This window comes from Protopterus annectens, chromosome 1.part1 (assembly GCF_019279795.1).
Source record: "Protopterus annectens isolate FY-2018-M chromosome 1.part1, PAN1.0, whole genome shotgun sequence".
Classification (NCBI taxonomy): domain Eukaryota; kingdom Metazoa; phylum Chordata; order Ceratodontiformes; family Protopteridae; genus Protopterus; species Protopterus annectens.
Window position 1 is genome coordinate 299,439,559 of NC_056726.1, and position 26,845 is coordinate 299,466,403.

General features: G+C 40.8%; 1 protein-coding gene across 10 annotated transcripts in view; it reads right to left on the reverse strand.

Moving 5' to 3' along the window:
* TCF20 (transcription factor 20) overlaps positions 1-26,845 on the reverse strand; it is a 2,163,179-nt gene that overhangs the window by 307,291 nt on the left and 1,829,043 nt on the right. Inside the window, exon 5 of one of the 10 annotated variants that reach the window (XM_044074686.1) lies at positions 399-455. The exons of the other annotated variants lie outside the window; for them this stretch is intronic. Coding sequence (XP_043930621.1) covers positions 414-455 — 42 coding nt within the window. The 3' untranslated portion in view covers positions 399-413. Of the gene's footprint in view, positions 1-398; positions 456-26,845 lie in introns of those variants that run through there. 10 annotated transcript variants of the gene reach the window in all.

Here is a 26,845-nt window from a genome sequence, read left to right on the forward strand (position 1 = left end):
CTTTAAATGTAATGATTCGCACTCCAACATGTAGAAAGCAACCTACATATTGAACGTTTTACATAAAAACTAAGTCCTCCAGAAAATTCACCAACTAGCCTTGCAAAGGAAAACGTATTGCGACTTTCTGCTTAATACACTTGAGCTGAAACCGAATGTCTATTTCCCCAGCAGCTTTAACACCATTTCTTTCCCTTTTATTTCCTTTACACTTCAATTCTCTATAAACTAGCTTTTAATGTCCTTCTAGGAGTAAACTGCTATCCTTCTAACAAATACAGTGAAAATGTCAGAGTACAGTTTCTATACATCTCTAATCGATTTGTTCCTTACCTCAACAGCATCAGTTCGACTTGTCACCTTCCACTTGCACCAGTCAAAACGCTGAAACATCTGCTTATGGAAAAGCCCCACTAATCTTGAAATCTTTGCTTTGCTTTACTTAACTTGCTTACCTTAAGGAATTTAAGAAAAATACAACCCTTCAACCCTTCATATATTCTTCTAACACTATGCACATCAAGAAATGAAGTTCTATACTTATGCAAGTAACTCCATACAGCCTCAGAGTCTAGACTTCTTACAGCTTCAGATCTCAGCACTGATTAAAAAAATAGTTATGTACTCACCATAACATTCCATCTGTGTTGTCCATTTTCATTTTTTCCTCACATACGGGTTTGGATCAGATCCCTTGTATCTGACTCAGCCATTGCAATAGCTCATGGAAACCAAAAAGCTCTCAAGCACCCTACCCTACCCATAATGCCCCTCTCCCAATTACCTCAGATCTTGTTTGCTGATAAGGAAAACAATAGAATAGGAAACACCTTACAACAGGGTGAGACCACTTCTGGGTGTTGAAATGCCAATTATCAACTTAAGGTCAACTCGCTCATCTAAGAGCCAAGAAAGGGACAGGGGGATGGTGAGTGGGTTGTTGAGAAAAAAATGAAAATGGACAACACAGACGGAATGTTATGGTGAGTACATAACTATTTTATCTGATGTCAATTTTAATTTTATCCTCATGTATGACACAGAGTCCCTAGCTACCTTTTCCTAGGTGGTCTTATGGACGGACATTCTTCAGAACCATTGAACCAAAAGGAGGCCCTACCCCTAGAGAGCAAATCCAGCTTGTAATGGGTAATGAAGGTATGAGGGGTAGCCCAGTTTGCTGCTGTGCAAATGTCACTCATGGAAGTTCCGCAATAGAATACTTAAGAGGTGTCCATGGCTCTAGTGGAATGAGCTCAAACACTTGTCAGCAGCTCTAAACCTTGTCTCTTGTAAACAAAACATATGCAATCTGTAACCCTTTTGTCTAGAGTCACCTTGGTCACTGGAAGACCCAATCTAGTTTTCTGAGAAGACAAATAACTGACTTTCCTTTCTTATGTCCTTTGTTCTATGAAGGTAAACACACAGTTGTCCATAAACATCTAACAAATGCAACAAATATTCACCCTTATTGGTGAAGTTTGGGAAGAAAACTGGTAGATTAATGGATTGGTTGATAGTATTCTCTGCAACTATCTTCGGTAAGAATGATGAATTAGTATGTTAAGTGACCATGTCTTTGTGGAAAACCAAGTATGGTGGTTGGGATGATAAGGTCTGAATCTCAAAAGTTCTTCTTGCAGATGTGATGGCTATCAAGAATATGGTTTTCCAAGAAAGAAATTTGAGCTGACAGGTAGCCACTGGTGCAAACAGAGGCTGTATAATTTTCTGTAATACCAAATTTAAGCCCCAAGATGGTGAAGGATCTTTATAAGGGGGCTTGAGTAATAAGAGTTCCTCTCAAAAAAGTTTTACATCGCTTATGTGAAGTGAGAGTGGAGCCATTAAATCCAATTTGAAAATTAGAGATAGCAGCTAGCTGTACTTTTGCAGTAGAATAAGCTGCCCCCTCATTAAACAGCTCCGCTAAAAACTCTAGAATGGTGTGGACAGGAGCTGAAAAAGGGACTACATCACTTTGTTGAGAAAAAAATACAAATCTCCATTTAGTAATATACATTTCGGGAGGATAAGACAACATGATGCACTGGCGAACAGAGGATAGGTTGTCTGACTATCAACAGAACTGGAGATACCAAGCTGTTAGCTTGAGACTTTGAACGTTCGGATGAGGTTTTCCTGTTGGATGCGACAGAAGGTCTGCAACTGGATCCAGAATCCATGGCTCCTTCCATAGGTGAGGCCAAAGAAAGGGAAATAAGATTTGTCGAGGACAATAGGGGGCAATGAGGATTATTTCTCTCTTCAACCTGTTCACTTTCTCAAAAAATATGGGGATTAATGAAGTTGGGGAAAAGTATATAATAGACAGGAGGCCAATTGTGAGTGAGAGAATCCCTCAGGGACTCCCCCCTTGGGGAGATCACAGCAAAGTAGCTGCTGCATTTGTTTTTCAGAGGGGATGCAAAAAGGTCACAGCAAGGCTAGCCCCACTTGCAGAATATGTTTTCTACCACTTTCTGACTGAAGGGCCACTTGTGAGGCATCAGAATGGATCTGCTCAACTTGCCTGCTAGCAAGTTCAACTTTCCTGGAATATGAGCTGCTAAAAGAAAGCAGCTGGATGAGATCGCCCACTGCCACACTCTGAGCACCTCTTGACATTAGGGGTATGATCTGGTTCCCCCTTGCTTGTTGATGTACCAGGCTACCAACATGTTGTCCGATTGAATCACAACTGTACCCACAGGAAGAAGACTCTGAAATGCGTACGCTAGTAGCACCACTCTAATTTCCAGGACATTTATGTGCGACTTGGCCTCTTGTGTAAACCATATACCTTGGACTGTTTTTCCTCACATAATACACCCCCCTCCAAATGGGAAGCATCTGTGGTCACTGTGGCTTTGGGAAGAGAAGGAACAAAGGGGAGACCTTCAATAAGCTGATCAGACTGAATTCAACATGAAAGATCCTTCTTGCAAGTATTCATGATTCGTATTTGGGCTGACATGGGTTGATGAAGGGCAGACCATTGAAAAGCGAGCATCCATTGCAAGACTCATGTGAAATCTTGCTAGTAGAACTAGTGTTATTACTGCTGCCATATAATCTAACCCTTGAAGTACTGTTCAAGCACATACCCATGAACTGTGTAGCAACTTTTTGACCTGATCACCGATTGTCACCACTCGATTATGGGAAAAGTACAGTTGAGTACCCACCATAAATGTAGATGTTCGAGTGTATTCACTGTTGCAGTCATTACACTTGGGTTATCCTGCTGGCAAGCTACCCGCAGTCGGCCTGAATTCCAAAGTCCTGGTCCGGCATCGGTTGCTGTCGTCTCTTCAATGACGTCAGTGCACCAGGGGTATATATGATACAACCGGCGCCATTTTCTTCAGTTTTTCTTGCCCCAGATGTCAGGTGCCCCCAAAAGGGTAGGCTAAAAATATTACTTATAAAAAGCATGCACTAAAATAAACATTACCTTCATCTACAAGCAAATACACCACATAGGTTGTATAGAGAAGTACAGATAAGTCCCAGCAAAGAAAGGGGAATGGTGGGTGGGTTAACCTGGACTGCAACAGTGAACACACTCAAACATCTACATTTATGATAGATACACAACTGTACTATGTTCATCGTGTTTCACTGTTGCAGTCATTACACTTGGGTTGAATCCCAAAGCTGAGGTTGGGCGGCTGGGTCTAAATAGAATTAGGAGTGGCTATGAGGTCCTGCAGAACTGCAGTGGCAAAGCCTGCTCTGGATTTAGAGTAAAGAGGTAAGTGGTAGTGCTTAGTAAAAGTGTGCACTGAAGTCCAAGTTGCAGCCTCCAAAATATTCTTGGTTGATGCTCCTCTGAGGAAGGCTGCTGAGGTGGCTGCTGCCCTGGTGGAATGTGGTCTAATGCCCTTAGGCACTGATTTGTCATGTTGAGAATAGCAGAAACAATGCAGTGTCCTATCCATTTTGAAATACTCTGCTTTGAGATAGCCTTTCCTTGTGATCCTGCAGCATATGCCACTAAAAGTTGCTCAGTCTTTCTGAAAGCTTTAGTTTTGTCCAAGTAGAAGCGTAGCTGTCTGTGTATGTCCAACGAATGCAGAAGTCTCTCCCCTTTATTCTGTGGGTTTGGGTAAACAGTAGGCAAATTAATGGTTTGGTTAAGAGCCACACTGGACAATGCCTTAGGCATAAATGTTGGGTTTGTCCTTAGAGAAACCCTGTCAGGATGGAAGATAATAAAAGGTTCCACAGCCATTAATGCCTGTAACTCTGAGACTCTTCTTGCTGAAGTTATTGCTAGGAGCAGAGCTGTTCTTCATAAGAATTTTATTTCAGCTGTATTAGCTGGCTCAACAGGAGACAGTGTGAGTTTTTCCAAGACAAAATTGAGGTCCCATGCAGGTATTGGTGCTCTCCTTGGAGGTCTTATGTTTTTGCCCCCTCTGAGGTACTGCCTAAGCAACGGATGTGAAAAAATAGGTGGGTCCGTATTGCAATGAGCTGAAATGGCAGAAGCATGGATCTTAATTGATGAGAAGGATAGGCCTTTGTCCAGCATCTCAGTTAGGTATTGTAAAATCTGAGGGATATTTGGTACAAGCATGTCAATTCCTTGTGCCTGGTTCCATTTTTCTGCATAAGATTTTCTGGTGCTGGGCCTCCTGGCCTCCAAAATAACATCCATAGCCGCTTTAGAGAGAGGTGTATTCGGAATGGTTACACTATCCGCCATGCAGCTAGATTTAGGGTTCTGAGCTGGCTGTGCAGGATCTGGTTGTTTTGTTGGGTCAGTAAATGAGGAATTTGAGGCAATGTCCAGGCTGGGCCTTGAGACAAGCTCCTTAGGATTGGGTACCAGTGCTGGCATGGCCAATCCGGGGCAATCAGTATTATTTGTGGCTTCTCTTGTCTGACCTTGAGGAGTACCTTGGTGAGGAGAGGCAGTGGAGGAAAGGCATACACTGTAAGGTTGTTCCAGCTGAATGACAAAGCATCCACTTTCCATGCTTTTTTGTGATAAATCCTTGTGTAGAATCTCTGTAGTTGGCAGTTGTGAGGGGAGGCAAATAGATCTATGTCTGGGCATCCCCATTTCCTTGTTACCATGTTGAAGATTTGTGGATCTAGTTTCCACTCATGAGGATCCATGAGGATTCTGCTTAGCTAGTCTGCCAGAGCATTTGTTTTTCCTGGCAGGAATTGTGCTTGCAGGTGTACTTGGTAAGTCAATGCTGTGTTCCACAAAATCATGGCTTGTCTGCAGAGGGGGTAAGAATGTGTACCTCCCTGCTTGTTTATGTATCACATGCCTGTAGCTTTGTCCGTTCTTATCAGCAGCTGTCCTGGATGAAGTAGGTCCTTGAAGGCTGTCAGGGCATTTTGTACAGCTAGCATCTCTTTTTGATTGATGTGAAGATGCCTTTGGCTTGCATGCCATGTGCCCTGAATACATTTTCCTGCCATGTGGGCCCCCCCAGGCATAATCTGATGCATCTGTTGTTAGTGTTTGGCTGGCTGTGGGTAAAGTGAATGGCTGTCCCTTGCTGTGGTGACAGGCCTGTGCCCACCATCGAAACTCCTGTTGCAGGCAGGGAATGAGTGAAATTAATGATTCCAGGCTGTGGCAATGTTGAGTCCAAACACTTTTTAGAAATCATTGTAGCGTCCTCATAGGCAGTCCTGCATTTGGAATTAGCAGAATGCAGGATGCTGTGAAGCCCAGAGCCTGCAGAATTTTTCTTGCAGTTAACTGGGTCTTTGTTGCCATGCTTTCAAAGTAAGAAGTCAGTTGCCTTTGTTTGTCTGGCGTGAGATAAGCCACCTGGGCAGTTGTATTTAAGCTTGCACCCAGGAATATTATCTGTTGAGAGGGTACTAGTTTTGATTTTTTTTCATTTATTGTGCACCCTAGGCAAATTAGTAATATTTTTACACCAGGAATATTATCTCGAGAGGGTACTAGTTTTGATTTTTTTTCGTTTATTGTGTACCCTGGGCAAATTAGTAATCTTTTATACAAACGCCAAATGCTTTAGTAGAATGTCTTAGGTCTCTGCTTGAATAAGGCAGTCGTCCAGGTAGGGATATATTTGAATTCCTCTTTGTCGGCAGAATGCAATTACTGGTGCCAGGCATTTTGTGAAGACCCTGGGCGCAGTAGATAAGCCAAAGGGCAGTGCAGAGAATTGGTAGTGCATTGAGCCAGCTATGAATCTGAGGTATCTTCTACATGATTGTCTGATTGGGACATGTAGGTATGCCTCTTTGAGGTCCAAAGTTACAAGCCAAGCCTTCTTGCCCAGCATCGGCAGAAGCTGCTGCAGAGTCAACATTTTGAATTTTGGAATGTCCAGAAAAGTATTTAGAATAGACAGGTCCAGAATTGGTCTCCAGGCTTTGTCCTTTCTTGGTACTAAGAAAAGTCTTGAGTAAAATCCTTGTCCCTGCTCTTGTTGTGGCACTGGATGAATAGCCCTCATGTTCATGAGAGATGAAACTTGTTTTTGTGCCTCTGCCCATTGATTGTGTGGCAGGGTCTGGCATACCTTTTGCCTTTGGAAGGGTGTGAAAGTGGAACCTGTAGCCCTGAGAGACTACATTTAAGACCCATTTGTCCTGGGTAATCATGTGCCAATTTTGTGAAAAAAGTGCTAGTTTTCCCCTAAGGGTGCTGTCAAAAGATAAGTGTTTGGCATTAGCAGAGGGAGTCATTGGGACTGTTTCCTATATGGCTGTGATTTGTCTTCTCCGCTTTTGGAGATGGAGCACCCCATTGTTTGGGCCTGTAAGAGCCCTGGGGCTGTTGTCTGCCTCTAGGGCATCTGTAGCTGCCTCTTTGTGGCCTGTCTGACACTGGAAAGGACCAATTCTTAGAAGGCCAGTTCCTGCTAAATCTGGGTGGCTGTACCTGTAAGAAATCCTTTACTGTCTGCATAGATTTAGCTTTATCCTCCATTTTCTTCAACACCTCTTCTGCTTTAACACCAAAGTATCATGCTGTAATGGAGCATCCAATAATTTTGCTTTAACATGATCAGGCAGATTCTGTTCCTTTAACCAAGCATGACTTCTAATGACAGAACCTGTAACAGCGGCCCTGCGAGAGGCCTCCAGTGAATCAAAACCACATTGCAAAGTATACTTTCCCACTTGTTCAGCTCCATGCAATAAATCCTGCATTTCCTTGTTCTCAGAACATTCAGAATTTGTCAACATTTTCTGTTTTAGTAATGACATTAAGTATTGCTGACATTTAAGCATATGAAACTGACAATTTAAAGTCCTTATAGCCAAGGTAGCAGAAGTGTAAACTTTTTTCCCCAATCTGTCCAGTGCCCTAGAATCCCTATCTGAGTGGACAGAGTTTTTTGCAGTAGAGGCCTTGACCCATTTGGGACCCTGAGATATAGTTTCTGGGTCAGCAGCAGGGTTTTTATATAGAAATTTATGAGAATCTGGAACCCTATAGTATCTGTCTGGCTAACAGGTGCAGGAGGTAAAGAGATGGGAGACAGTCCGGACTCTGACAATACATCATCTACAATGTCTAGAACAGGTGGAATAGCAAGAGGTCTGTGCTGAGGTAGTAGAAGAAAGTCTCTGAGCCTTTTCTTAGATTCTGAGTAATCTTGGCTCTCCCAGTGGAAATGCTCCCTCATGGTATGCAGGGTTTCCCCAAAGGAATAATCCTCAGGAAGAGAAGCTGAAGGAATAGATTCTTCAGCATCAGAATCCTCATAGGGAGGAATAGAGTATCCCTGTTCTGAAGAGGAGTCAGAGGAAATGGAAACCTGATCAGAGGAATCATATTCAGTGTCTTGCCTAGGCCTCTTATCAGGAGGGGGATGGGAACTCCTGATCAAAGTAATTAGGTCTTCGGCCATTTTAAGCATCTGTTTCTTAGGCATGGACGTCTGTCCTGGAGAATGCTGTACTTGTTTCCTTGTCTTTAAAGCTGTTTTAGTCTTTGTCTTGCATGCTGAAGTTGGCTTGATATAAAGCTGCGTAGGTCTGAAAACACCCTCAGAAGCCGATGCCTGCTCAGCGGCTCCAGACCCATCTGAGGGATTAGGTTCCGAAGGCCCAATACCTTGAGTATCCAGAGGCCTAGCTGTCTCCACATGGGAGTCGGAGGCGGCCTGTGGCTCTGAGGTAGCGGGTGTCAGGGGCTACAAAAGCACCTCACTGAGAACCGGCGAATGGCCTAGAAGAGGCTTCGTTGTCGGTTTTGGACCTCGGATGACTGTCCTATTCTTTTTCCCTTGCGCTTTTTATGAACTCCGTTCATTGGCTGTTCCGATGGCATTATATAGTTAAACCTTCGGCCAAAGTAAAGAAATGCAAAATCGTACAGACGCTTAATAGTGCGTTGGTTAAATCTAGCACAAAACCGACAACTAGCAACGTCGTGGTCAGGGCCCTAGGCAAGGAATACAGTAAGAATGAAAATCCTTATGAGGTATTTGCTTCCCACAAGAAATACAATTGTTAACTTTTTCTGACATCGGTCTGGAGCAAGAAAAAAGTTTTCCCAATGGGGTACTTGGCTTTATTGAAGACTTCGGATCTGAAATTCAATTTCGAAAACTGCTTTTGCTTCAGGCACCGCGCGGCAAGAAAGACTGAAGAAAATGGCGTCGGCTGCATCATATATATCCCTGGCGCACTGTCGTCAGGAAAGAGGCGACAGCAACCGATGCCGGACCAGGACTTTGGAATTCAGGCCGACTGCGGGTAGCCTGCCAGCAGGATAACTCAAGTGTAATGACTGCAACAGTAAAACACGATGAACATCGTGCTACCATCTTGATTTTGTTTATGTTTGCTCCTATATATATATATATATATATATATATATATATATATATATATATATATATATATATATATATATATATATATATATATATATATAATATATATATCTATATATATAAGTCTTCTGAGACTTCTAGTTAAGCGAGTTGACGACATCGATGGTGATTTCATTCTCTCCAAGAAGGTACTCTGGATGGCACTGGATCGATGGAAGGAGAGTACAGAGTCCTGGCAGAGTCTGAATAGATTTGAAAGGGCTCCCCATAGGATCCAACAACACCCGATCCGACCTATCCTTCGGAGCAGACAGGCTCCAATCTGAAGTGGTTGCATCGAATGAGGTAGTCCTTCAAGTTTTCAGATCAGAGAGATTCTTAGGATCTGACAGTTTAGCCATTTTTGGAGAAAGCTCCGACTGCAACTTCGGAGTAGAATTCCTTCCCTTGTCCGAACTTCTAGATGATAGGGAGGAATCTGGGCTTAAGTGTCCAGATTTGGAAGAATCCCTTTTTCTGTCTGTTTTGTCAGAGCCAGAAATGGCCTCACCAGAGGAGGAAGGCAACATTTCTTTCATAATGAGCTTATTTTGGTGTTCAACTAGTGTCCAGTGGTTGAATGTCTTGCAGATGTCACACTCCTCCTGTAAGTGAAGTGGACCCAAACAATAATCACACAAATTATGTGAGTCACTTAAAGGAATCTTGTGACTACATTTGGAACACTTTTTGAAGCCAGCCCTAGCTTATCCATTTTTTTCTATACTGATCTACCAAAAAGTAGCAGAAAGGAGGAGAGTTTTTTTTTTAAGGCAAAGAAATACAGGGGGAAAGAAGACTACTACTAATAACAATGTACCACAGTACAGGGAAAAAGGAAAGGCAGGTGATCACAACAGCAGGGGTAGGAAGAAAGGACTACCAACGATAGTAGTCAGAAGAGCCTCAGTATAGGATGGTAAAAGGATCAAGAAATGTTTAGAAACTTAAATTTAAGTTTTAAGCTTAATCAAAAGAAAAAAGGTTTGTCAAAAATAACTAAATATCCACTTAACTTCCTGAGAGCTACATCGAGACATCTCCGTAAAGCGGCGAATGAGATCTGAGGTAATTGGGAGAGAGTCACTATGGGTAGGGTAGAGTGCTTGAGAGCATTTTGGCTGCCACGAGCTATTGCAATGGCTGAGTCAGACCTGAGAGACTGCATCAGACCCCATATGATAAAACGAAAACTGACATCAGATCTTTACCTTTCTACGTCACAGTTTTCTTTCTCATGCTGCAATGTGAATGATATACTTTACTTTTATTTTTTACACTCAGCAAAAAAACAACTTTACTTTACTCATACTTTTGCCCCTTGCATTTGGATACACTCATTCTATCTGGCAGTTTGTGCAGGAGGTTAAGGCAGTCAAGTAGTAGATCCTGGGGTACACGGTTTGATTCTCTCACCTCTCATTTCCCTACTTTAAGACTTTGAGCAAGTCATTTAACCAAGCACTGCTCTCAGGTCACCCGAGAAGGGACTGCGTTGTCTAGTGGGCCTAGCTGGTTAACAGACATTATTATTACTGCTATACTGCATTTCACAATAACATTTTACTTACATTCTACTTTTTCCTCCATTTGGTTTCTACATGAGCAATCACAACAAAAATGAGATTCATATATTTTACACCCCACATAGATCAATATGTATGCACAGCTTTAAAAAGCTTTATAGGGGGTTTGCACAAGTGTATAAATACAGAGCACGTGCAAGCCTGACTGCCATTTTGTACTAAGCTGTTGAGATGTAAGCATGCATGTCTGCATAGTCTGTCAATCAGTTTGTTTATATTTTGTATTGCTACTATCCATCCTGATGTGTCTATGTAATAAAGCATATAAATGAACTACCCCAACTATTCGTCTTCAACAGTAAACCAAGACTAGCAACATGGTGTCAGAATGGGATCCAGAAATCCAAAATCAAGGCTAGAAGGTGCTCAGTTAATGGTGGACAAATATAGAGGGATGGATCATCCTTACTGCATATGTTTAACTCACAAAAAAAGTCAGAAACGTATTTCAGGTATCAAAGCTTACTTAAATGGTTTCTTATTCACAAAATATAAAACGAAACACCCAGAACGGTATAAATGAATTTCTAAGTAAAAGAAATGTCCAAAACTGCAACACATTGATAAAAATATTCGAATAACTACGGAAAATGTTTGAAATAAAGCCTGAATCGTATAAAATGACCGATGTTTTTTTACTTTGAGCTACTTTTTCACATTAATTAAGGCTATCAAGATATCTGAAGTATACAGAGTTCACGTTTGTGCAGCATATTACAGGACAGTTACTTCCCAAAATACAGCCATTTCAAAGCATATTTCACAAAGTACAGTATTTCAGAGAGTTTATTGTGCATTTGAAAGTTGTTACAACTACTGGCTGTGTATGCATGTTCGTACGCAATTACAAGGGCCATTTTTTCAGTGTGTTTGAGCATACTTTGTTGGCATGGCTGAAGGATTTCACAGTTCCACTTATATTTGATAATATCACTGCAGAGAACTGGAGAGTATTTCAGCAAGAGTATGATATTTTCATACAAGCTGCATTAATGATTGGATGGGAAATTCACCCCAGGGATCACTTCTGTGGCTCTGCTCGACAGGGGCACAGGAAAATAATTTTCTTGGGTGGCAAAAGCCAGGGTACATTTTTTGGCTAGGCTTACATAGGTCCTAGGGCCATTAACCTAGTACCTACCTATTTTCTGATAAAGATGCACATACAAAGGTATTTATTCTGCTTAATTTAGCTCGTTCAGAAGCCATAGAAAGAGAGTATTTACTTGTGTATGCACCTGCTGTATTTGCAGGGGAGGGGGGAAAGCAATCATATCGTTGTACCGGTTGAGTCAAGGAAGGACCCAGAGTGCTTAAAATGTAAATTTAGAGCAATGTGCAACCCCCACCAAATATTACAATGGAAAAGCACTTATTTTACATAAGAGATCAAAAGCCTGGGGAAACTTTTGCAGCATATATTAACTGACTTGAAAAACAAAGCTAAAACATGCAGACTTGGGGTGAGTTGTTAAAATACTCATAGGTTCATTGGTGTGTACTAGGCTAATGGCCCTGGGGCCTTTACAAGCCTAGCCCATAGGATTACTCTGGCATCATGCCACCCAACCTTAGTTCTCAGTATCTCTGTCGGGTAAAGCCACTGGAGTGATCCCTGGGGTGAATTTTCTATTTCCCATCCACTCATCAAGATTTCTCTTGAAGAGGGCCAGTGTGGTGCTCTGCTTGACATGTATGGGAAGTCTATTCCATAGCATGGGCAGTCTCTGGGTTATGAATATGTCCCCTCCAGCATGTTCTGTTGACTGTAGTAATGAGGTTGAGGTCTCGAGTGTGTGGTGCGGAAGGATTGAGATTTCTTTAAATGTAGCATTTCTAACAGAGCTTGGTCAGACATGGCTTTGTAAGTCAAGCAGAGATCGCCTCTAAGTAGGTGATATGAGAGAGAGAATAGCTGGGAGTTTTTTGAGTCTATCCATATAGGACAAATGTTTAAGGCTTAGGATCCTCTTTGTGAGGTACTTAGCGGCCTCTCCAGTTGTTGCAGGTGTTTAGTGAGGTACATACCAAATGGGGCATTGTACTCCATGATTGGCCAAATGAGGAGAATAGAGGGAGACAATGACGTCTTTCTTCCTGGATGCAAAACTCTTAGTAATGAGATGTTCCACATAGGACTTTCTGACCACAGGGGGAATGTGGTGGTCAAAGAGAGGCTGCTGTCAACCTGTGTTCCCAGATCTCTTATAATGCCTTCTGTGTTCAGTGGACTACCATTGATGTGGTAATTCATGGGAACTGGGTTTTTCCCAAAGGGGATGACGACACTTTTTGGCATTGAGCTTAAGACCATGGTTCTGACACCAGTCGTTGGTCTCAGTGAGGCCTTTTTGTAGGATGTCAACATCACACAGGGAGTTAATAATAGCTCCCAACTTGCAATCGTCTGTGAACTTTGTCAGCCAGAATCCCTTCATGTTGGTATTAAAAAGGATGCTGTGCGAAGGACTTTGCTTCGTGACAGTGATTTAACTTTGAATAAGACCACTGAAATTTGTCAGATATACGAGCTCACAGAAAAGCACACAAATATCCTTGCAAATGAGAAATGCATGCTTCCAGTATCTTCTAGTGATTATGTTGATAGTATGCAGCACATGATTAAAAGAAACAGGCCCAAGCACATGGCAGCAAATGCAAACCCTGCAACAATCACTGGCAAACCCCGTAGCATTCCAGCAAATTCCAGAGTGCGCACAGTCTCAGTGATGCACAACAGTGAGTCAGCAAACTCAAAAAATGTGCCTCAATCCAGTTTCATAGCCAACCGTCAAAAATGTGGTGCAAATCATGAACCCAAAAGGGTTTAAGCTTTTGGTCAGCAATGCCAAAAATGCAACAAGTGGAATCATTTCAAAAGATTTTGTAAATCAAACGGGACGTTTTTTTTTTATTAAGAGAGAACATTCAAAGAGATAAGTTGATCAATTAGAAAGCTGTGACCATACTTTTTATGTCGATGGTGTGCCTGTGCATAAACAGTCAATGCAGTAGATTTTTGGGCAAAGAACAAAGCATTTCGTACTGTTCTGATAAATGGGAAACCCACAGAGCTCAAAGTTAACACAGGTTCAAAGTGCAATGTTATGTATGCAAAACATTTGCTAGAGTATATGCTGGTGAAAATCTTGATTTGGCAAAGTGTGCGAAGTTTGTTGCCTATGGTAGTGAAGAAATTCAAACTAAATGTTCAGTAGTGCTTTCATGTTACTCTGCTGGGAACAGCTATGACTTGCAATTTTACGTGGTCAAAACATACAGTCATCATTAGGCCTCAGAGACCATTTGAAAATAGGACTACTTTCATTTAATAAGGAAGTGCACCATGTAAGCTTGAAAGACCAATGTTCTAATTTTGCCCAGTCTACTTTCTCTACCTATGCTGATCTTTTCAAAGACAAAGTAGGCAAACTCCCAGGTGTGTACTCCATGAAATTAGACCCAGAGGTCAGCCCAGTTGTCAGGCCAGACTGGAAAGTTGCAATACCTATGCAGAACAGAGTTAAAGCTGAGCTAGATAAAACGGTGCAGCAAGGTGTAATTTGTCCAGTTGAAGAACCAACTAAAATGGATATCGTCCATGGTCGTTGCTCATAAGAAAAGCTCCAGATGACACCAGAATATGTACTGATCCATGAGATTTGAATAAAGCACTGAAAATACCTCATCATCCAATGCATACAGTCGAAGTCGCTGCTCTCATACCAAATGCTACTGTTTTTTCTGTCTTAGATACATTGAGTTCACTTTGGCAAATTTTGCTCAACTGAAAATCTTCACTACTAACCACTTTTCAATAGTCCTTTTGGCAGGTACAGATTTGTGAGAATGCTATTTGGGATAAATTCTGCCAGTGAAGTCTTCCAGCGTCCAATGGAGCAAATGTTTTCTGGGTATCTGTATGCTACTATAGTTGATGATATTCTAGTAGGAGGTAAGGGTAAAGCCGAGCATGACAGAAACCTCAAGAAAGTTCTGGAAAGAGCACATGAAGTGAACATTAAGTTGAATCCTCGGAAGTGCAAATTCAGGCTAAGAGAAGTTACTTATGTTGGTCATTTATTTACCAGTTCAGGCCTATAACCAGATCCTTTCAAGCAAACGGCAATTCTTGAAATGCCAGCTCCAGACCATGTTCAAGCCCAACAACATTTTCCTGACATGGTTAACTATCTAGGCAAGTTCATTCCAGACTTGAGGCAACTTTTAGCATCATTTACAGAGCTGGCAGTGACAAGCAAAGACGCATCTTGGTCATGGTTAGAACACCAAAGAGTATATGATGTCCTGAAACAGAGAACTGCCAATCCACCAACTCTCAGATACTATGATGTGCACAAACTAGTAACTCTTTCTTGTGATGCTTCAAAATTTGGTCTTGGCGCAGTCATTCTTCAAGAGGGTAGACCAGTAGCCTATGCATCCAGAACTATAACCCAAACTGAAATGCAGTATGCACAGATGGAGAAAGAGCTCTTGGCAATTGTGTTTGCATGTTTAAAGTTCCATGACTATATTTATGGTAAACTATCCAAATTGAAAGTGACCAACAACCTCTAGTCACTGTTTTGAGAAAGCCTATGCCAAACAGCTCCTACCAGGCTGTAATGCATGATGCTGAAATTGCAGAAGTACAACTTCAACCTTGTCTACACAAAAGGCAAATTTCTTTATCTTGCTGAAACTTCATCCAGATCGCTCAAATACCAACGAACAGCATGAAAATGAGAAACTTGACTTGGAAGTCATGGAAGTGAGAAATTTTTCTTCCACACGTCTTGGTGAGCTTAGAAATCACACAGCCTCAGATCCAGTCTTCAGAAGCTGAACCAGATTATCAGTCCAGGATGGCAGTTAAAGCAATCTTGTTTACCAGTAGACCTAAAACCGTATTTCCCTTATAGAGATGAGATTTTGTTTGACAATGGTATCATCATGAAAGGTCTGAAAGTGATTGTTACAGAATCCTTATAACAAGACTATATTACCATATTGCATCATAGGTCACCCAGGATCTGATTCTACCAAAAGAAGGGCGAGAGGATTAGTATTTTGTCCTTATATGTCAAAGGATATTGAGACAGTACTTTCATCTTGTTCTGTATGTAATAATACTAAGCCACTTCAACAGAAAGAACCACTTCAGCTACAACAGATTCCTGAACTACCTAGGTCAAAAGTAGCTACAGACATTTTTGAATGGAATGGTCAACATTACCTGGTGTTAGTAGACTCTTATTCTAATTGGTCTGAGATTCAGCTACTTCCTAATCTAGCGTCCAGTACTGTCATTACTGAGAAGAAGCATCATTTTTCAGTTCATGGTAGCCCGCACCAAGTTATTTCTGACAGTAGTACACAGTTTACAAGCCAGCAGTACAAGATTTACCGATGACTGGGACTTGACTCATGTCACGAGTAGCCCTGAGTACCAGCAGTCAAATGGTTTGTCAGAACATGCAGTTCAAAGTGTGAAACAATTACTAGAGAAGTCAAAACAAGACAATAATGATGTTTTCTTGACTCTCTTGAATCTCAGAAATGTTCCTCATGATAAACATCTTGGTTCACCTGCACAGAGACTTCTGTCAAGACAAACCAGAACCATGTTACCAATTAGTAGTACATTATCCATGTTACCAATTAGTAGTACATTATTGGTTCCATGTGTCAAGAACAACAGATCAGTGAAAGCTCATCTGTTAAAGAAGCACTTATCCCAGAAGTCCCATTATGACAAGACCAGCAAACCACTCAATCCATTACGAGAAGGGGAGATGGTGAGGATGCAGACATCCAAAGGTTTTGATCAGATTGGTGTCATGAAGAGTGTATGTCCAGAGCCAAGATTGTGCATTGTGGAATCACAAGGAGCAGAATTTAAGCAGAATCAGACATTTGGTCCCGATGTCCAAGCCTGTATTGCAGTATCATACCAGCCAGACAGACAATATCTCAGAGTGAGTTATCCCGTGTTCCAGTTAGCGTGGACGTTCCAGTAAATATCCCTGTTTCTAGGACGAATCCCGAAACTCCTGAAGCAAGTAGTTCACGGATGATTGTCCTCCGTTGCTAAACCTAGTTCTGATTACTATATCAGGTTGCATTTCAGGACCATGTTCCATACACATGGCAACTTGGACATTAACATTGTGTTTATTTCTTATTGTCTGTGCAACTGCATGTTTTCTTTTCAAATGTCATTATATTGAGAGGAAGTCATTCACGACGAGGATGTAGATCAATATGTATATATACCTTTATGAAGCTTTCTATGGGCTTGCACAAGTGTATAAATGCGCAGCATGTGCAAGCCTGACTGCCATTTTGTAGTAAGCTGTTGGGATGTATGCATGCATGTCTGTGTAGTCTGTCAGTTTATCAGTTTGCTTATATTTTGTGCTGCTACTATCCCTCCTGATGTGTTTCTACACAATCTACCCTGCCTGTCTTCAATAGTAAACAAAGACGAGCGACCCCCTCCCCCACCCCCCCAAAAAAAAACACATTCTGAAACAACACACACTGGTAATGGCAGTCAATCCCTCACTATTTACCATTCACATTATTAAAATCTTCTGCACAATCCTCACCCTCTCAATACCACTTACTGGTTCACATCCCAGCTTCTCCAAACTGGCACAAAATTGCCTTGCAACTACACTGAGTAACTCACAGTGGGACCAATAACCTCAATTTTTTCCACTGTTTAGTAAATTTGCCTAGCTGTTGGTCTTCTCTTCATTCTTCACCTTCACTACTGGTAATGTGGTTTGAATCAAAGCTTCTCCTAAATTAGGAGGTGTGGCCATGATAAGACTAGGATAGCAGCACTTTCCTTCTGCTCTGCTACTACATATATTTCCGACAGGAAATGTTATTTCTAAATAATCCTAAACAACTCAAGTGAATTACGATAAACTATGGTGTCGTAAAGGATTTTATAAAAAATTCTCTTAAAAGTCAACTATTTTCCTGTCAAAATCTGCGAGAGAAAATTTCTTCACTGTATCCTGCAGTACCATGAGTTATACAAAGGCAGCATCTCAAGACTGTGTTCAAGAAAGAACTTCAGCCATTACTGATTAATATTCGAGAATTGTCTTTGAAAACAGATGGATTGGACACCAGAATATACGGCTTTAAGAAAAACCTGTTCCAAACAAATGGAACAAATTAATGAAGCTCTGCAGTTACAAAGAAACCAGATTGCCAGCACTGAAGACTCCATGAATGATATGGAAGAAAGACTAAGTGAAGGGGAGAAAAAACAATGAATCCAAGAGCCAGCAAGAAGAAAAACAAATCCAATGAGACAACCACTTTATTCAAGTTGAGCACTTTCCTCTCCACTAAAGAGACTTCATCAGAACAATGTGCACACAACACCCAGCCTTTTACATACCCTCCCCAATTAATCAATCAAACTTTAATGAGAATAAATTAAAAGCAGAAAACCCACACTGGTAATAAAAACCCATTCAACAATGAAACACTTAATTACCATAATCAAGTTTCATATACAGACATAAAATTCCTTGTTAAAAATAACATTAAAACCATCTTAAAACTGTATAAAAATATATATAAACATTGAATTCTACACAGTATCAAATTAATTCAGTTAGCCTAAAATGTGGCCCATTTTCAAAATACTGAATATACTTACCATTTCATTGATGCCTGGATACTGAGAGGCATTAAAATACAATTGCCACCTCAGTTCCAGTACATCCAAATGAACATCCAGTATACATCCCTGCTCATCTTTGACCAACTGTTGAACTACCAAAAATTTAAATTGGTGGCCCTGATGTTCTTGTACATGCCTATACAGGGCACTGGTGATTCTACATTGCCTAATGTCACCAAGGTGCTCACCGATCCTAACTTTAAATTTCCTAGATGTTTTACCTATACAAAATATAGGACAATTTTCACACTTAGCCATATAAATGATGTTACAGCTGTTACAATTGTAGTGCCCATGGATGTTAATAATCCTCCCATTAACTCTGAACTTTTCCTTTGTCTCAAGTATAAAGGAACAATATACACAAGCATTACACCTGTAATTCCCAATTTTTCTATTAATTTGTCCGTCCTTTTTCCTTCCTTCAAATATTGTTCTTTAGGGATCTGTCATTTCTAAACACAAACATAGGAAGCTTCCCAACCCTATGTGCAATATTACCATCAAATTGCAAAATCTCCCAGTTTACTTTAATAACCTCAGTAATGGTGCTTGCCACCCCATTATAGGTTATGATCAGCGTTGAACTAGGATTAACTACCTTCTCTACCCTTCTATTAGGTCCCAAAAATCCATTGCCTATAATAGGCCTATATATACCTTGCTCACGTTTGTTCAACACTTCAACCCTGACCTGATTGAAAAGACTCTCAAGGTACCCCCTTTGTCTAAACATCTGTATAATGAATTCTATTTCCACCAGGAAATCATCATGCAAACTAACCATTCTGGCAGCTCGCAGCAGCTGACCTTTGACAACAGACTTCTTTTGATGGTGCGGGTGCCAGCTACCATAATCCAAATATGAATTGGAAAAAGGCATTTTGCTATGAATTCTAGTAATAAACTTATCTAACTGATCAGTTTCCAATTCCACATCTTGGTAATTAATCTTTTCCTTGTTATATTCATGTGTGAATTTCAAAAATTGCACAGTTCCATTAATCCACACAAGGAACTCATTTAAATCTAGTGCAATGCATAATATTTGACAAAGGCTTTTATTAAATATTCCTGTTCCCAATAGGACATAATCAGGTTGGCAAATATGGGAGCGCAGGCCACCCCCATTGCCACACCTTTTATTTGTTTGTAATACTGCCCTTCGAAACATATGTAGTTGTTCTTTAATACAACCTCCATTAATACCACACATTTATTCATCTCATCCTGATGGAAAATGTTAGTTTTGTTAAGCTGCTGTTCAAGCCAGCTTAAACCTTCCTCTTGTGGGATCACAGAAAAAAGGTTGACAACCTCGATGGTTACCAAAATTAACTCCGGTACTACATCAATCCCATTTAATTTGTTCAGAAACTCCTTACTAATGTAATTAAAAATGCCCAAACCTTTTTGCATATTTTGGTCTAAATATTTACTAGTGAAGTAGGTCTTTGACCTTTTACCATCCACAGTGGGCCTAAATTTTGGATTTCTTAGGCCCTTGTGGATTTTTGGTATCCCAAAAATACTGGACACCCTGTGATGCTCATTCCTCATGTAAGAATATTCATTTTTATCAATCTGGGCTTGATACAACATGTCGTCCAACAATAAGTCTATCTTTCTATAGGACACTTTAATTTCACTTAATGAACTTTCCAACAATAAGTCTATCTTTCTATAGGACACTAATTTCACTTAATGAACTTTCTTCGTATGAATCGTCCAACAGTAATGAATTCATCCCATCTAAGTAATCAACCCTGTCCATTATGACCACTCCACTGCTTTTGTCAAGTTTCATGAACCTGACTGTAGTGTCACTATCCAGATCAAAAAGCAGTTGCTGCTCTTCATCAGTCATATTAGATCCAAAATTTAGGCCCATTGTGGATGGTAAAAGGTCTAGACCTACTTCATTAGTAAATATTTAGATCAAAATATGCAAAAAAGTCAGGGTATTTTTAATTACATTAGTAAGGACTTGTTGGGAGTTTCTGAACAAATTAAATGGATTGATGTAGTATCAGAGTTAATTTTGGTAACCATCGAGGTTGTCAACATTTTTTCTGTGATCCCACATGAGGAAGGTTTAAGCTGGCTTGAACAGCAGCTTAACAAAACTAACATTTTCCATCAGGATGAGGTGAATAAATGTGTGGTATTAATGGAGGTTGTATTAAAGAACAACTACATATGTCTTAAAGGGCAATATTACAAACAAACAAAAGGTGTGGCAATGAAGGCGGCTTGCACCCCCATTTTTGCCAACCTGATTATGTCCTATTGGGAACAGGAATATTTAATGAAAACCTCCTTTATGTCACATATTATGCATTACAAAAGATTTTTGGATGGTCTTTTCCTTGTTTGGAAGGGCACCGAGGAAGATTTTAATGAGTTCCTTGTGTGGATTAATGGAACTGTGCAATTTTTGAAATTCACACATGAATATAACAAGGAAAAGATTAATTATCTAGATGTGGAATTGGAAATTGATCAGTTAGATAAGAAGTTTATTACCAGAATTCATAGAAAGATGACTTTTTCCAATTCCTATTTGGATTATGGTAGCTGGCACCTGTACCATCAAAAGAAGTCTGTTGTCATAGGTCAGCTGGTGCGGGCTGCCAGAATGATTAGTTTGCATGATGATTTCCTGGTGGAAATAGAATTCATTATACAGATGTTTAGACAAAGGGGGTACCCTGAGAGTCTTTTAAATCAGATCAGGGTTGAAGTGTTGAACAAATGTGAGCAAGGTATATATACGCCTATTATAGGCAATGGATTTTTGGGACCTAACAGAAGGGTAGATAACGTAGTTAACCCTAGTTCAACCCTGATCATAACCTACAATGGGGTGGCAAGCACCATCACTAAGGTTATTAAAGCAAACTGGGAGATTTTGCAGTTTGATGGTAATATTGCACAGAGGGTTGGGAGACCCCTAGGTTTCTGTTTAGAAAGGACAGATCCCTAAAGGACAATATTGGAAGGAAGGAAAAAGGACGGAAAAATGAATAGAAAAATTGGGAATTACAGGTGTAATGCTTGTGTATATTGTTCCTTTATACTTGCGACAAAGGAAAAGTTCAGAGTTAATGGGAGGATTATTAACATCCATGGGCACTACAATTGTAACAGCTGAACATCATTTATATGGCTAAGTGTGAAAATTGTCCTATATTTTGTATAGGTAAAACATCTAGGAAATTTAACGTTAGGAAAGGTGAGCACCTTGGTGACATTAGGCATTGCAGAATCACCAGTGTCCTGTATAGGCATGTACAAGAACATCAGGGCCACCAATTAAAATTTTTGGCAGTTCAACAACTGGTCAAAGATGAGCAGGGATGTATATTGGATGTACTGGAACTGAGGTGGCAATTGTATTTTAATGCCTCTCAGTATCCAGGCATCAATGAAATGATCAGTATATCCAGTATTTTGAAATGGACTACAATTTAGGCCAACTGATGTTACTGTGTAGAATTCAATGTTTATATATATTTTTATACAGTTTTAAGACGGTTTTAATGTTATTTTTAACAAGGAATTTTAAGCCTGTATAACTTGATTATGGTAATTAATTGTATCATTGTTGAATGGGTTTTATTACCAATGTGGGTCTTCTGCTTTTAATTGATTCTCATTAAAGTTTGACTGATTAATTGGGGAGGGTATGAAAAAGGATGGGTGTTTTGTGCACATCGTTCTAATGAAGTCTCTTTTGTGGAGAGGAAAGCATTCAACTCGAATAAAGTGGTTGTCTCATTGGATTTGTTTTTTCTTCTTGCTGGCTCTTGGATTAAGTGAAGGGGAGAACAATACTGAATTCCTGTTAAAACAGAACTCTTTACTAGCCAAAATACAGGACCTTGAAAACAGGACCCACAGGAACAACATTCATATTTTGGTCTACCAGAAGGAACAGAAGATAACAATATGATTAATCCCTTGTCTACCTGGCTTTCTAAAACTTTAGATTTGCCTGCAGCTCTCTCTCTTGCTATAGAGAGAGCACACAGATCTGTGGTTAATCCTGTATCAAAGTCCAGCATTTCCCTGTCGTCCATCAAGCTTAAATTTATTTCATCTCAGGATAAAGATCTGGTGGTCAAAACTAAGTCACTTTAAGTCACCACTTAAAGCAGAAGGAAATAATATTCATTTTGACACTGACTATTTACCAACAGTGATGTCTAAAAGGAAACAATTCCTTCCCCTTATAAGAGAACTTAAAAAAAAAAAAAAAAAAAAAAAAAAAAAAGGAAAGGCAGATAAAAAGTGCATTTATTGTTCCCTTCCAGACTGAAGATTTTCCTATCTAACAAGGGTTAAATTCTTCGAAGATCTTGACCTTGCATTGTCATATCTACAAACTAACAAAAATTTTAACAAACAGAGGTTATTGACTGGTCCATTATATCCTTAAAAAGAAAAATGAGAAAAAAAGAAATTAAGGGGAAAAAAGAGCTTTCTTTTTCCATTTTCTTTTATTCACAAAGGAAGTAACATATCAATGATTCTTTTTATGTAAACACGCTTAGTTTTACTTCTTTACATATCTTTACCAGCAAAACACGAAATGACAACATGCTCAACTATAAAAGGAATATGAAAATCAACAAGCAGTCTAATGTAAAGTAATTTAATTCCCTTTTACAGATAATTTACAGATAATTAAGAATCAGTTTTAACAAGTAATGACAAAATATTATTGATTTCCCTTAAATGAAGTATACAGCACTTACACTAGTATATGATCTGAAGGGCTGCATACAGAACTGCTTACTCAGGAACTAATGCACACTTCATATTTGAAGTAGAAAATAGCTGCAGTACAACACATAGCTAAATTTAAAGTTGTTTAATTTATATAAACTGCAGTTACCTACTAAAGGGAAACACACACTAAGTGACATCTCATGCTTTCTTGTTATAAAAAGAAAAATACATTAACAGTCTTAAATTACAATTGCTACTTAAGTGGTATACTACAAGAAATGACAGATAAACATCTTCACCGAAGTGTGGAAGCAACTTAATGTAATCATTAACTACAATAACATTAGAAAAGCTGTTTCACTAAAACTAATAGTAAAACCTAAAAGCTGGCTGTCTTACTAGTGCACAGATTTTATATTACTTGTTACTTTACAATCTCAAAGGCAACATCCAAATCTGCTCTGAACTGGTGGTCAATAACACCACATACACAAATGCCATATATCTAGCCAACCTGCTGGCAGACAGGTTCAGTAAACCAGGACATCCCCAGTACCCACCCCCTCCCCTCATCACCAGGGAAGCAGGTCTTTAATGCCCTCTCAAAGGCAAAAAACAGGCATGAGCGCTCAGCTCCATTAGGCACCCTATTCAAACAAAGCCTAAGCACTGGCTTCATCACAGCTAAATGGAGGACATCCGCTATCATCCTCTACACAAAGGTGGAGCATCCACTGACCCAGGCAATCATAGGCCCATCAGCCTAACTAGCCTGATCTGCAAGGCCATGGAATGTATTATCATGGACCTTATAAACAAGGACATTGGCAACCTCCAAACACTTGACCCACACAGTTTGGTTTTGTCAAGGGAGATCATGCCTGTTAAACTTGGTCAACTTCTTTGAAATAGTCACCAAAGTCATGGACAAGGGGAGATGGTGCACACCGCCTACTTTGACCTGGCCAAAGCCTTCAACACCATTCTCCACTCTGGCATAATAGATAAACTTTCCCAGCTAGGTATCAACCCGTATGTTACCAGATGGGTAGCTAACTAGCTCACTGATGGAACCCACTCAGTCAAAATAGGGGAAGCCACCTCTAGTAGTAGACCTGTAACGAAGCTCTGTACCTCAAGGATCTGTCTTGGGGCCTGTGTTGTTTGGGACATACTTTTTTGAGGTGCAAGCCAAAACCAGTGGCCTGTGGCTGACCAAGTTTGCAGATGACTGCAAGCTGGGCACTGTCTCAAATTCCCCTAGTGATGTGAACATCCTCTAACAGGGCCTTACCCAAACTAATGACTAGTGCCAGAAACATGGCCTCAAACTGAATGCCAAGAAATGCATCTTTATCCTCTTTGGAGAAAATGGCATCCCCACTAATTATCACATTAATAACGTACAAAGCACCCAATCAGTCGTGAGGGACTTAGGCACCCAGGTTTTTAATAATATGACTTTTGACCACCACATTGCTTCCGTTGTACGGAAAGCTTTCTAGATGGCCCACATCATAAATAAGGGTATTTCATCCAGGAACAAGGTCATAACTTCCCTGTACTCCTTCCTTATCAAACCCATTATCGAGTACAATGCCCCTTCGGCATTGTACCTTGCCAAGCACATGCAGCAGCTGGAGACACCGCAGAGGTTCCTGACCAGGAAAATCCTGTGTCTCAAACACCTATCCTATACAGATAGGCTAAAAGACCTGTCCCTCTACTCAGTCTCGTGCAGACTGCTCAGAGGTGACCTGCGTCTGGCATACAAGGCCATTTCAGACCCAGCCTTGATGGAGTTGCTGCATATCCGCAAGTCAAACTCCACTTACATCAACCTGCATGCAACTCCTTAACCTGGTCTGTGACATTAACAGAACTTACTGGCGGAATAGACTTGTGTCCTAAAGACTGCCCCATCTGTGGAAAAGACACCCTCTCCATTTCAAGCAGTGTACCTCTCTAAGAGGAACCTGGATGACTGGATGGGAAATAGAAAATACACCCCTGGGATCCTACCTGTCTCTCTGATGGACAGGGGAAAAGTACAGTTTTGTACCTACCATAAATGTAGATGTTCGAGTGCGCATACAGCTGCAGTCATCACACTTGGGTTATCCTGCCATCAGTCGGTTCCTCGGTCGGCCGAATTCCAAAGTCTAGGTCCGGCGTCGGTTGTCGTCGCTTCTTCCCTGATGTCAGTGCGGCAGGGGTATAAAAGAGGCAGCCGACGCCATTTTCTTCAGTTTTTCTTGCCCCAGATGTCAGGTGCTCCCAGAAAGGAAGGCAAAACATGATGTCATGCAAACATACATAAGTAGATAAATCAAAACAGTAGTTGCAAGCAAATACACCATAAAGGAATACCCCAAATAGGTTGTATGTTAAAGGTGTTTGTCATAAGCCCTGTCCTAAGAGGGGATGGAGGGAGGGTAACCTGGACTGCAGCTGTATGTGCACTCAAACATTTACATTTATGGTAGGTACAAAACTGTACTATGTTCATCATGCATACAGCTGCAGTCATCACACTTGGGTAGAATCCCAAAGCTAAGTAAGGGTGGCTGGTACTAAGCGGAATTAAGAGGGGCTAGAATGCCCTGCAGGACTGCTGTGGCAAAGCCCGCTCTAGATTTTGAGTATAGTGGAAAGTGGTAGTGCTTGGAGAAAGTGTGCACTGAACTCCAAGTAGCTGCTTCCAAAATGTCCTTGGTAGGGACCCCCCTGAGGAAAGCTGCTGAGGTAGCTGTAGCCCTGGTGGAGTGGGATCTGATGTATACAGGCACTGATTTTCCATGAAATGAATAACAAAAGCATATGCAGTGGGCTATCCATTTTGAAATAGTCTGTTTGGAAATAGCCTTTCCTTGAGCACCTGTAGCATAGGACACAAAGAGCTGCTCAGATTTTCTGAATGACTTTGTTCTGTCCAAGTAATAACGAAGTTGCCTGTGAATGTCCAAGGAATGTAGTAGCCTCTCTCCTTTGTTCTGTGGATTTGGATAAAAGGTAGGTAAATGAATAGACTGATTCAAAGCCACACTGGATGCTACCTTTGGCATGAAGGTAGGGTTGGTTCGTAAGGAAACCCTGTCCTGATGGAAAATGATGAATGGTTGCACAGCCATGAGGGCCTGTAGCTCCGAAACCCTGCGTGCTGAGGTAATAGCCAGAAGGAAGGCTGTTTTCCATGACAAGTATTGTAGCTCTGCTGAAGAAGCCGGCTCAAAAGGAGGCAGTGTCAGCTTCTCCAATACGAAGTTGAGGTCCCAAGCTGGAGCTGGTGGTTTCCGTGGGGGTTTTATATTTTTTGCCCCTCTGAGGAACTGTCTTAATAGAGGATGTGAGAATAAAGGAGGATCCGTATTGTATTGTGCTGAAATGGCTGAAGCGTGGATCTTGATGGAAGAGTAGGAGAGGCCACTGTTTAACATTTCAGTTAAGTACTGTAAAATCTGAGGTATATTTATTACCCAAGGATTCTGACCCTTTGCTTGATTCCAGGAACAAAATCGTTTCCATTTGGCGGAGTAGGTTTTTCTAGTAGAGGGTCTCCTGGCCTCCAAGATGACATCCTGTACCTCCTTGGAGAGGAAAGTTTGTTGGTAAACTAAGGTATTCTCCATGCCGCTAGATTTAGAGTTCTGAGCTGGTTGTGAAGGGTCTTGTAGTTGTGCTGGGACAACACAAGAGGAACTTGAGGAAGGATCCATGGTGGTGAGTGTGACAGGCTCTTTAGGAGAGGATACCAGTGCTGTCGTGGCCAGTCTGGAGCAATGAGAATCATTTGTGGCCTCTCTGCTCTGGTTTTTAATAGGACTTTGGCCAGTAGAGGTAGAGGCGGGAAGGCATAGACTGTCAATGTTGTCCAACTGAAAGAGTGCATCCACTTTCCAGGCCTGTGGATGATAGGCCCTTGAGCAGAATTTTTCCAACTGGTAATTTCTGTGGGTAGCAAATAGATCTATGTC